At 40.6% G+C, this 12,390-nt stretch overlaps 1 protein-coding gene across 1 annotated transcript in view; it reads left to right on the top strand.

Moving 5' to 3' along the window:
- The window catches only part of DDR2 (discoidin domain receptor tyrosine kinase 2), a 516,782-nt gene extending 504,713 nt beyond the window's left edge, over nucleotides 1–12,069 (top strand). The window contains exon 18 of the mRNA XM_075182767.1: nucleotides 11,124–12,069. Within this exon, the coding sequence (XP_075038868.1) occupies nucleotides 11,124–11,264 (141 nt within the window). The 3' untranslated portion in view covers nucleotides 11,265–12,069. The remainder of the gene's footprint in view (nucleotides 1–11,123) is intronic.
- The last annotated feature ends 321 nt before the right edge of the window (nucleotides 12,070–12,390 follow it).

Genomic DNA, 12,390 nt, shown 5'->3' on the forward strand with positions numbered 1-12,390 from the left:
TAAATATGTAATATAAAATGAAATATAGTTGAACTCTGCAAAACAATTAATTAGGAAAAAATATTTTGTTTATTTGTATTGGTTTGTGTCGTAGTTTGTTGTTTATTTTGCATATATGGTGCATATTGAAAGCTATTATTAACTGAATAAACTTCTTGATAGACATTAATAACATCTGCAGGCTATTAGAAGGTTTTGCCTAACATGCTAAAAGTACCATAACATTCGTAATTATAATCAAAATGTTCTTTCCTAATTAAATATATTGTAAGGTTAATTTATTATTAATTTTCAATATAAAATAATGGCCCATTAACACTTGATCATATAATACAATACAATTTACATCAGATTTTAGCATCTATATTTTTTCCACGCCAAATAGTAATTTCACATCATCTTGTGAAATGTCCACATTTCTCTATGCCCAATGCTAACAGAGTATTTGATTAAAGAACTTCACTAAAAAGTTAATGTTTAACTAGACCTTCGATTACTCCAAATAAGCCAGCCTGAAGTTTGTGGAAGCTTAGGACCCACTGAACTTTAACATCTGAGCAGACAAGAAGGAGGGAGGGTGTGATGAGAGGCAACAACCAAGAGAAGGCAGGCATCTGGGGAAAACACTTCATAACATAACAGGGACATGTATAATAGGGCAGGCAGGTGAAAGGAGGACAGGTGAGAGTGGGAGAGATTTTGGAGAACTCAGATGACATCAGGACGTAAGGGTAAAACTTTTCTAGGCAACATATGTGTGGATACGTGTGACAGGTATAGGATTTTGCAGTGGCCCCTTGGTGGTATATTTGCCATTATAATATACCAGTATTTACAATATCAGCTTATGCCACTCAGGCTGAAAAATATTTACCATGGTACATTTTGGTGACAAAGGAAACTACAAGGTTCTGCATATCCTGACCACTGAATATTAACCTTGTAATAATCACAATTAGCAGACAGGTGATGACGTTCTTAGAAAAAATACACCAACTATTAAGGATGACACCAGAACGAAAAGTAAACTTCCCTCTAATAGAGTGTATTAATAACAATGTGCGGATCAATGTACACTAGCAAAAGGAATATTAGTGGACAGTAAATGATTAGGGGCAATGTAATCCTACCTCATAATTTATCCTCCTTCTGCATTTATCAATCTCACAGTGGCCATTTTATTATAAAGGGGGATAATAGATTTATGAGTCACATAACAGGTTCACTGAATAATTTCTGGGGTAAGCCCCACTAGCAGAGGTCATGGGTTCCAACAAGGTAAGATGGAGAATGAAAGCCATAAAACCAGTTTAATCATCACAATGTAGCTCACGAGACCTTATACCTGGGGGTAAATGTATCAAGGTGCGATTTTGCAAAATCAGCGTTTTTCTTGGGAGAGTTGAAACTCGCAGATTTATGAAGCTGATATTTCATGCAAAAGTTGTGCTTCTGTCAAAATCGCTATTTGCAAAATCGAACTCCCAACTGTTTGCCACTGCAGCTATACAAGTCTCAAATGTTTGAAGCTGCGAATAAGCAAACTAAGGAGAGTTTGCTTTCAAGCACGCCAGATACAACACGCTGCATTCTAGCAGCGTGTTGTATAAGCACAACACAGTTACACTGCCTGTCATACAGCTGCCGGAGCTGTAAAAAAAAAAAAAAAAAACGTGGGGTCCCCCCTCTATTCAGTCTTAACCCTAGTGATGCCAGACTACTGCTGGTTCCGCGAAAATCAGGGAAAAAATTTGCGTGGGGTCCCCCCTTTTTTCACTGAGCCAGCACTAGGCAAACAAGCCGGGGTTGGAGGCACTACAGCAGGGGGACAAGCAGCAGGGGTCCCCCTGCGATAATGACTAACCAACCCCAGGCTGTTCAGCACTGGGCTGGATTCCCTAGGGAGTGGGGTCCGCCGAAAAAAGCAAGCTCCCCCCTAGGGACACCCAGCCCAGTGCTGATAGCACTAGGGCTCTTCCTACACCCCTGGGCAGTGGGTGTAGGGTAATAACGGCAAGATAAGTGTGGGAAAAAACAAACAGACGCCATTTTGTTTCGTGGAACTACAAGTCCCAGCCAGCCAGGTTGCCCTAAATAGTGTGGGCATGCTGCTACTTGTATAACTACAAGCACCAGCATACCCACAGCAGCCAGGGCATGTTGGCACTTGGAGAACCACAAGTGCCAACATGCCCTGACAAACACGGCTGGCTGGGACCTGTAGTTCCACAAAATAAAATGTTAACAAAATCACAACACCCTCATTTCAACCACTAACATTTATTAAAAATAATAAACCCACAATAAAAACAGTAAACACCATTTACACCACATATTTTTATTAAAAATAATAAATCCCAAATATACTCACCAATGAAGTTTTCATCTGTTGTCAGCAGCTTTCAATTCAAAAATGAATATCACCAAAGTCCAAAGTAAATTTGTATCCAAAGTCTATGCTTGACCTTGTCCCAAATAAATTTGTAATTCCAAAAGTCCTGCTTGTAATGTCTTCTGTTGAGAAAATTTTGACTAAAATCGCAGGTTATTACCCGCGATTTTAACACGCTGAAAACAAATCGGACCTTGATACATTTACCCCCTGGACATTTATTAAACTGGCCAAGAGATGTTATGGTGTGTAAATCAGCCTGACGTTGCCCAGGAGTGATAATCTTTGATGTAGTAAGTTACTTGGAAACCAACTCAGGATTGAGAGTGTGTATGACACCAGTGTTTAGATTTATCATATTTTATATTCACACTAGGTACATGATATATGGTATTTCTTTACTTCTCACATCTAGCTGTGCCTCTGCTGCGTCTGTTTCCTGCTGTAAGATTCTTGTAAGGTATTTTTGGGATACAAGGTAGTGGCAGGATATTTTAAGGGGCTAATATGCTACACATTTTCTTATCTGTCCTTATAACCTGTTCTATATGAGACAATGCAACATGTACACTGTGGACCTGATTCTCATTAAGGAATGCAAATGCCAATACGTGCAGTATTTTGCATAAAATCACTCCGCTCATGCCCATAGCCGGAACATACACCAATGAACGCAGCAATGTTCAATTCATCTTTGAGCGCAAAGGACCCTTACTAAAGGCTTTGATTCAGGGGTGGAACAGGGAGGGGACCGGCGTATGCACATAGTCAATGTACAGTAAGGGCGTGCCAAGCTCGAGCGCACGCAGCAATGTCCCATTCAAGCTTTGGGCATCTCAAAGGTACGTGTTTTTCTATCGTATCACTTGTACCAGCTACAGGTCAGATGTAAGTGCCAATTACTAGTAATGACGGTCGCATATGCATATTAGAACATGTGTTTGAAATCAGGAGCAACTGTAAAAATGCATTTTATATACAGTAGAAATAATACATAAATGTATTATATGGGAGAAAAATGTTTTAAAATGCTTTGTCATTAATGACTATATTATTGACAGATAACATTAATAGTTTTTTTTTTTCTGTGCATTTCAGTTTAGTAAATATACCCCTATATGTTCGTTTTGCATGCCTTAAGGAATCATGCACTGTGTGCAGGTAGATGCTTATTGAAAGCCTATTATTAAGGCAATATATTTCATCTGTGTAAACCTGGAGTGTCCACAGCACAGGGATGGAAAATTATGCAAGCAGCAATTTTTCAAGTTTTATTTAAAAAAAAACAAAAAAAAAAACTGTAGAGAAATTATGAGTTTGGAAATTTACTTTAAGAGCTTACTGGTTCACAATTAAAACACTGTCTGGAACAATCTGTGTAAGTGTCATTTGTAATACAGACAAATCTGTTGACTATTTAGGGAGGGTTGAATATGTTTGCAAGTCACTGTATATTTTAAGTAGAGATGGGCGGGTCCGGTTCCCCGAGAACCAAACCCACTCGAACTTTGGGTATCCGAGTACCGAGCTGAGTAGCTCGGTACTCTCCCGCCTGCTCCGAATCCAAATCCACGCCGAACGTCATCGGATCTCGGGGCTCGGATCTCGCGATACTTCAACATTTTAAATACACGCTTCCACAGCAATCCATCGCCATTTGACAGAGGGAGAGAGCAGGGTGTAGTCACAGGCTAATTAGAGCAGGGACAGAAAATCCAATATTCTTCTTGCAATTGCTCTAACAAAAATCGCTAGAGAAGAGAGGAGGATAGAGGTTTATTATTTTTTTTTAATATTTGGCACTCCCCAGTGCTTTTGGGGTGTCCCCCATAATTGTGCATAAATATTTCTGGCTGTCAAAAGTCATATCTGTCAGCAGTATCTACCAACTAATTTTTAGCACTCCTCAGTGTTTTTGGGGTGTCCCCCATAATTGTGCATAAATATTTCTGGCTGTCAAAAGTCATATCTGTCAGCAGTATCTACCAACTAATTTTTAGCACTCCTCAGTGCTTTTGGGGTGTCCCCCATAATTGTGCATAAATATTTCAGGCTGTCAAAAGTCATATCTGTCAGCAGTATCTACCAAATAATGTTTAGCACTCTCCAGTGCTTTTGGGGTATCCCCCATAATTGTGCATAAATATTTGTGGCTGTCAAAAGTCATATTTGTCAGCAGTATCTTACCAAATAATTTTTACCACTACAAGTGCTTTGCGCTCAGAATGGATTCAAAGCAGTCCACATATGATCAGAATGAGCAACCAGGTTCTGTCACCAGTCCTGATGTTAGTGTTCCCAGTACGTCATCTGGGCAAGGCGATGTCAAACTACACAGTGTTTCGAAATCAGTCCAAAAAACAAAAACCCCCCAAAAATTTACTGTATTGAAGCGAAAAAGAAGTGTTACTGAGCAAAAGTTAAGTGCCGATAAAAAAAAAATTGCCAACATGCCATTCTACACACGCAGTGGCAAAGAGAGAATGAGGCCTTCACCTTTGTCTATTAGTGGCAGATCCCAAAAAGTTATAGAGCCTACAATTGGTGCACAACTACTGTTACGTGTCAAAGCCGAGCTGCAAGATAACAGTAAGACATTACAGGATAATGTTTGCTCTGATTCACAAATGACACCAATCCCTGTGGAGAGTCCATCCAACAGTGGGATGTCTAATCGCGAGCATTCAGTTAGTGTACCCATAAAGAAGGGCCCTTTCAGCAGTTCTGCTGATGTGTGCCTGAACAGCCCGAGTGTAGCCGGTGATACACCAAGTGAGGATGACACTTTGTCTTTAGAAGAGGATGTGAGGGAGATTTGGGTATCCGACGATGAGGATGTGGTTGATTGTGTAAGTCCTGCAGCAGTGTGGCACTAGTGGGAGCAGTTCTGGCACGTGCGGTTCTGGCACCAATATGCACTTTCCAAACACAAGCAGGGATGACGCAGGTGGCAGACCACAAGAGTTTGACATCTGGGCTGTTTTGAAGGATTGGTCAAAAAAATGTGTGACCTTGACCATAACTCCAACCAATCCTACTATTAACATGCAAAGGATGGTGGAGGGCCTATCAGGGATTAAACTGTATTTTTCCTAATTTACACTAATAATGTTTGGGTGTAATATACACCCAAAGACGAGTGTTCAATTGCTAAGAGTCATTGATGAAGAGGAAGACAAGCAGGCTTGTCTGTAGAATTTGCAGGCAAATTGTGCTGCGTTATATAGGTAACACCCAAAGAGAAGAGCTCCATGCTAATTGTAATTGCTGAAATAGAAATAATAGGGCTGACAGTCTTGGTCTAAATCTGCAGTTACATTTTATTGTACCATAGCTCACTGCGAAATAGGAGAGGTGGCAGGGTTTAGTGATAATCTTCCTCAAACAATACTAATTCATCCCACCCTCATAGAAGTCTGTGTAGTATGATGTAATTGCCGATAATGGCCTTCCAAAGGGAATGACTAGTTGATTTTAGGGCAGAGCTGTCACGATTTTTGGGCAATTCTTTTACAGCACAGCAAATATCAAAATGTTGAGCGGACTCATCTGCATCACCACTGGGTGTCTTGGGAAAGCAATTTCTTTTACAACAAGCAGTTGCCAGAGAAACTGAAGGAGAAGACGTCCCAACAAGATGTTGACAAGTCTGGGATCCTTGCAAAGAAAATTAAGTATTTAATCTACAATTAAAATATAGTTAGCACATTTACTTTGTTTTATTACACACTATAATTTTCTGTAGCACCTTTTCAAAATGTATTATTAAGGCAATCACTTGACTCAAGCTAACCGTGTCTGCACTTTCTTCACAGGTAACTACTTTGTTGGACTAAAGTATATTCTCCTCAAATGCTAGTCTTCTTGCAGCTGCTGCATTCTCCTACATGCTGTTGCAGAAACCAGAAATTGACCCTAAATGTTTCTGGACACAAACAGCATCTCCTGCATGTCATTTTTAAAAAGTTCTGTAACACCAAGTTAACACAAGTGTGCAAAACAGGAAATGTGATGGAATTCAACCCCGCTGTAATCCTTGACCAATATTGGGGTCGTAATCAGAAATGACATATCCTCAGGAGAGTCCAAGCAGGATTAGCCATCTTTCAATAACATCCCTTAGTTTTTGGAACAGTTTGTCAGCTGTATGCCTCTTACTGATGCCGCTGATACACAGAGTAGCCTACTTCTCAAAAATGTGACGTACCTGGGTACATGCTGCTGCTGTCCATGCTGGGGAAGGCGAATGACCAACCAGTGGGCTTTCACAGTCATATAATCTTTAGTTTGCCCAGTTCCGCTTGTACACATATATGTGGTTAAGTGTACAGTGGGTAGAATGCCATTTTGTTGCCCAATAATTAAATTTTTAGGATCTTTCCGGTACAGGACAGAATTAGCTTTTCTAGTAAAATGGTATAGTGATGACATTTGCTAACAGGGACAGAACACCTCAATTAAATGTCTCAAACCAACTGTATTAATAGTGGACATTGGACCCAGATCTAACACTAGCATAGTACCCAGGGCGTCTGTGATCCGCTTTGCGACTGGGTGACAGGTTTCATTCTTGCTTCCTCTTGCAGAGGATTGTTTAACTGCCAATTGTTGGTTCAGGGGATATTGATTATGAAGGTGTTGGTGGGGAAGATTGCAGGTGCTGGGATGTAGATGAGAGAAGGGAGGTAGATTATGCTGGAATGCTTGCTGTTATTTTTTTTAACCAAAGTTTCTGATTTTTCCAACAGTTTTCCAAGAACTCACTGAAAAATGCCGAAACATGGATGAGGATCCCAGATGATTAAGCCTACTGAGTGTGGCTTTAAAAACGCTACAAATGGATAGACAACTCTTGCCAGGATTTGTGTAAAAATAATTCCACACTTAAGAGGTGGATTTTTGGTCTTATACCCAGACATGACAATGGCCTTTTTGTTATCACTGGCAAGAACTGCAGCAATTTTTCTTTTCAAGTGTATGAAAATCATGTTGTGACATAGGAGGTGTTCAAAATTGAATAAAAAATGACTGGAAATTAGTGTTACTGAGGTTAATAATAATGTAGCTACAAAATAATACCTAAATTATGTTATTTTAGCACCAATAAATGTAATTTTTTTAACAAATTGCAAAACAAAACCAAACAAAACCAAAACCAAAACACACAAGGGCGGTTTTGCAAAACCAAAACCAAAACACGACGGTAATCCAGATCCAAAACCGAATCCAAAACCAAAACACGGGGGTCAGTGACCATCTCTAATTTTAAGTGTTGAATTTTATTCAGTCCCATCTGTGTGTATACAGAAACCATTTCAGTTTAGAGATTTAGAAAATTAGATGCTGAAAGATCATACCATCTCAGGCACCTACTATACAAAAGGAGTCTACAGTTGTTGTTTAATATTTATTTACCTGTATTAATTGTGTATACCATTTAATATGAAATTTATTTACAGATGCTATATACATAACCTCGTGTGGTTTTTCACTCTCTCAAAATCTGCATCATGCAAGCTGTTTTGTATCTTGTGTCACTGTGGCATGGCACTGTCTCACATAATTGGAAAGTCTCATAATGCATATCATAGGAATTAATCTTGACATCCCCCACTACCTCTAAAGGTAAACATATTTTGCATCTTCACTTTGGAATGCACTTCCTTGCCCAATTAGAATAACTCTTAACTCTTGCTTCCTTTGATTCCGCCACTACTAGGGCAAACATAATCGTTATCCCTAAACCGGGGAAAGATCACTCCTTCTGTGCTAGTTACAGGCCCATCTCGTTACTGAATGTAGACCTGAAAATATTTGCACAGATTCTGGCCTCTAGGTTGAACCCACTGCTCCCAGCCCTCGTCCATCCTGACCAGGTGGGCTTTATCCCAGGAGTCAAGCCCCTGATAACACTAGAAGGATTGTCGATTTAATTCATACAATAAATATTGATGGTCTTCCTTCCCCCATCATGGCGCTCGACGCCGAAAAGGCGTTTGACCGCATCTCCTGGTCGTTCATGGAGGGGGTGCTGCGAGCGATGGGATTTACAGACAGGTTTTTGACAGGTATTTTAGCTCTCTATCGGTCCCCGTCAGCTACTGTGTCTGCTAATGGCCTGACCTCGACGCCCTTTCAGATCACGAATGCCACTCGCCAGGGATGTCCCCCCTCTCCCCACTGATATTCGCTCTTGTCATTGAGCCTCTGGCCGCTAGAATCTGAATTAATTACGAAATATCAGGCATTCAGGTGGGCCCCTCTACACATAAGATCGCTCTGTATGCGGATGACGTCCTACTGTCTATTACTAACCCCAACACGTCGGTGACCCCTCTCTTAGATGAACTGGACCTTTATGGCTATTTTTCAGGCTATAAGATTAACCCAGACAAGACAGAAGTTCTGGACTTTAACATACCGGCTACAGACAAGTTGCTGCTGGAGTGTTCCTTCCCTTTTCAATGGGGTCGCCACAAAATCAAATACCTGGGGGATTTTATCACTAAACACTATCGACATCTCTTTCAGGCTCATTTTCCTCACCTACTCGACCAAGTAAAATCAGACCTTACATTGTGGTCTCAGCTCTATATCTGCTGGATTGGTCGTATTAACGCCGTCAAAATGAATATCCTCCCAAGGCTGCTATATTTTTTCCAGACTCTTCCCATCCGCATCCCTCCATATGTTTTTAAATTTCTGCAATTCCATGTCTCTAGATTTGTCTGGTCGGGTAGACGACCCCGAGTCTGACTCAAGGTGCCACAGAGGTCCCCGCAGGGAGGAGGCTTGGGGATTCCTGACTTCCGAAGATATTATCTTTCTGCCCAGCTCGCTCAATGTGTCTTTTGGTCTGGTCCGACGAAAGTCAGAGTTTGGTCTAAAATTGAGGCTTAAGGTCTGGGATTGCTCTCTTTATCCTCTCTCCTATGGCTCCCAAGATCACGTCGCTCTAAACGACTGTTGCTTCATCCAGTACTTGCACACTCTCTATTCATCTGGGATTCGTCATCCCAGAAATTTGCATTGTCTCCCCATCCCTCCCCGGTTATTCCACTATTTAACTCTCCAGAATTTCCTCCAGGTCTTCATCATAGCGGATTCCAGTGATGGTATTCGCGGGGAGTCACTTACCTTAATCATTTATCCACATCGGCTACTTTTCCACAGTTTTCTGAAATTCAATAACATATCCATATTCCCTCAAAACACTTCTATCAGTTCTTGCAACTCCGCCACTTTCACAGTGTTGTTAAAGATCGTCTTTTATCCCGACCCCTCTCCACATTTGAAGCCCTCTGTTTACGCCAATCTTCAACCAAAGGGCTAATTTCAACGCTCTACTACGAACTTGCCCCTTCCTCTTCAACCTCTAGGGCCTCTCACGAACTGGCCTGGGAGCGGGACCTTGGTGAGGAGCTCTCGGAGGAGGAATGGTCTGACATTTACGAAAATGCCGCTTCTAGTTCCATCTGCGTTAGAATCAAGGAGAACAGCTACAGAGTGCTATACCGATGGTACTATGTGCTTTCGCGTCTATGCAGAATTCTCCATGACTCATCCGATCGGTGTTGGCGAGGGTGCTCCCAGGAAGGCACATTCCTCCACATATGGTGGTCATGTCCAAAATTATCAGGCTTCTAGGTTGAGATTAGAGGCCTGGTTAGTGCAATTCTGCAGGTGGACATTCCCCTGGAACCCAAATTCTTTCTACTCCCTTTGGGGGCTCCCTCGGCATCCCGACACCAGAGCAAACTGATTAGGCACATTGTTTCGGCAGCTACTTGCCAAATAGCGGTAGACTGGCGTATGCAATCCCCTCCCTCCATGCAGTCCATAATCAATAGAGTCTGGCAGACTCAACAGATGGAGTATATGACCAGCATTATTCGGAACACTTCGAGAGCTTTCACCAAGGTTTGGGATCCATGGCTAGCCTTCTTTCAGGCGTGCCCACCCTTTACATAACCCAGTTCTAATACCTCACCTCTTTCTTGGGTTTCTCTCCTTCTACAGTGGATCTAGTCACCTCTTACCTTTCTTCCTTTTCTTCTTTTTCTCTCACTCCTTTCTTTCTCTATACCCTCTCTTTCTATCTCTCCTCTCTCATTAGAAACTTGGGGTCATTCCCTGCTACTACATTTAAAGGTTTGTTTGACTAAGTGTTTCGCTGGATCTTTGCTGAGCAATGTTTTGATTACTTTTTGTCTATTTCTTTCAACTGTATTCTATTTGTCAAACGTCTCTTATTGTTATACTGACCTTGCAAAATAAAACTTAAAAAAAAAAAAGAATAACTCTTAACATTCAAGCATGCCGAGAAATGGCTCTTAAAAAAAGCTTATCAAATTCACTAAGTATCCTGCTATTAGATTCTTCAGAAGATGAGGTAGCTACAAAACTATACCTACACCTTTATACACACTCAACCTTTGTTATAGCCTCAGTGACATCTGGTCCTTAATGCACCTTATAAGTTAGTTGGTTTATACAGCATTATTTATCACTTGGCAAAGTTATTTTGTTAGATATATACGTGGTGATTTTTACATTTTCTTGAGATTGCAACCTCTAGCGAGCAGGGCTTTCTAACCTTGGTTATCATTATTTGTTACTCTATAGTTGCTATATATATATTGTTCTCCTGATTGTACAGTGCTACAGAATATGTTAATGTTCAATATATAAATAATAAATATTAAAATATTCTGATGGTATATCTTGCTAGGTACACCTTCCTCAGCCAGACATCTGTCCAGATGTGGTTTACAGACTCATGCTAAGCTGTTGGCGTAGAGAAACTAAAGACCGGCCAAGCTTTCAAGAAATCTTCCAACTTTTGCAACCAGAGCCTGATTTGGAGGACTGATCCCTGTAGACATACAATCAATCTTGTCTGTAAGAACCTCGGAAATATTTTCCAAATGATATCACAAACTTGCCACCAAAAAATATGGAATATTGGGAACTTTATTCTATTCTCTGGAATTTAAACTGAGCACATATTAACACCTGAAAAAGCTGTTGTGAATTATCTGTTTACATTTTTAAGTTTAAATGTGTGATATATCATTAAACTGCATTTCTTGTCAAATAATATGAATGCCAATGTAATATCCTAAGTTAAAATTGAAAGGCAAATTTCTAACCAATATAGTTTCAACTGCATTATTAGCCTACAAACTCCCTCACTCCCATCTCCACCACCTTTCTTATTTGACTTTAAAGTAACAGGTATTTTCTGCAGGGCTGGAAAGCATTTCCATTAATTGATAGGGAACGTTTGCCCCTCAAGCACACGGTCATGAAAAACTATTCACCTTCTGCCAAGTAATTTGCATGTTGTTACTCAAATTAAAGTCACAGAGAGACAAATTGTTCACATCTTGTGTGCATGCCACTGTGTGTGTGTACGCTTAAACTACACACAGAGGAGGTAGCCACTTTTTGGTTCATGAAAAAGCAGTCCATCAAACCACTAGGAACAATTTACATTCACTCAGCCAAACGGGCCTACATCATAAAGTCCATCTGTGTTGTTTCTGTTTCCTTGTGAAGTGATTAGCTGCATCCTCATGAATATTGATCCAACCCACAAAATAGCTACTCTACCGTGGGTAGGCACTTTAGGCCAAGGAAGTCATTTTAATGAATTATGGTAAAATAGCCTTTAACTGTACACAACATAGCTGTAACGATACTAGTGGTATTACCTAAAGCCCAATAGCAGAGTAGATATCCAGCGAGTAGTCAGACATTTTCTGGATCGGTACACAAGCGAGTTGCCAGATGTTTGCTGGGTCGGTACACAAGCAGGTAGTCACAGATGCAAGGAAGTATAGCAAGTAGCAGAAGCTGAGCAGGCAGAATACTCAAGCACGTCTGATCCAGGAACTGTCTATTATAGGCCCAAACACAAAACAAGATAGAAGATGGTTTCTCCTTGATGCAATTCTTGTCATCTTGGATAAGGGAAAATCTAAAGTAAAGTTTTC

Source organism: Mixophyes fleayi, chromosome 8 (genome assembly GCF_038048845.1).
Source record: "Mixophyes fleayi isolate aMixFle1 chromosome 8, aMixFle1.hap1, whole genome shotgun sequence".
Taxonomy (NCBI): Eukaryota; Metazoa; Chordata; class Amphibia; order Anura; family Limnodynastidae; genus Mixophyes; species Mixophyes fleayi.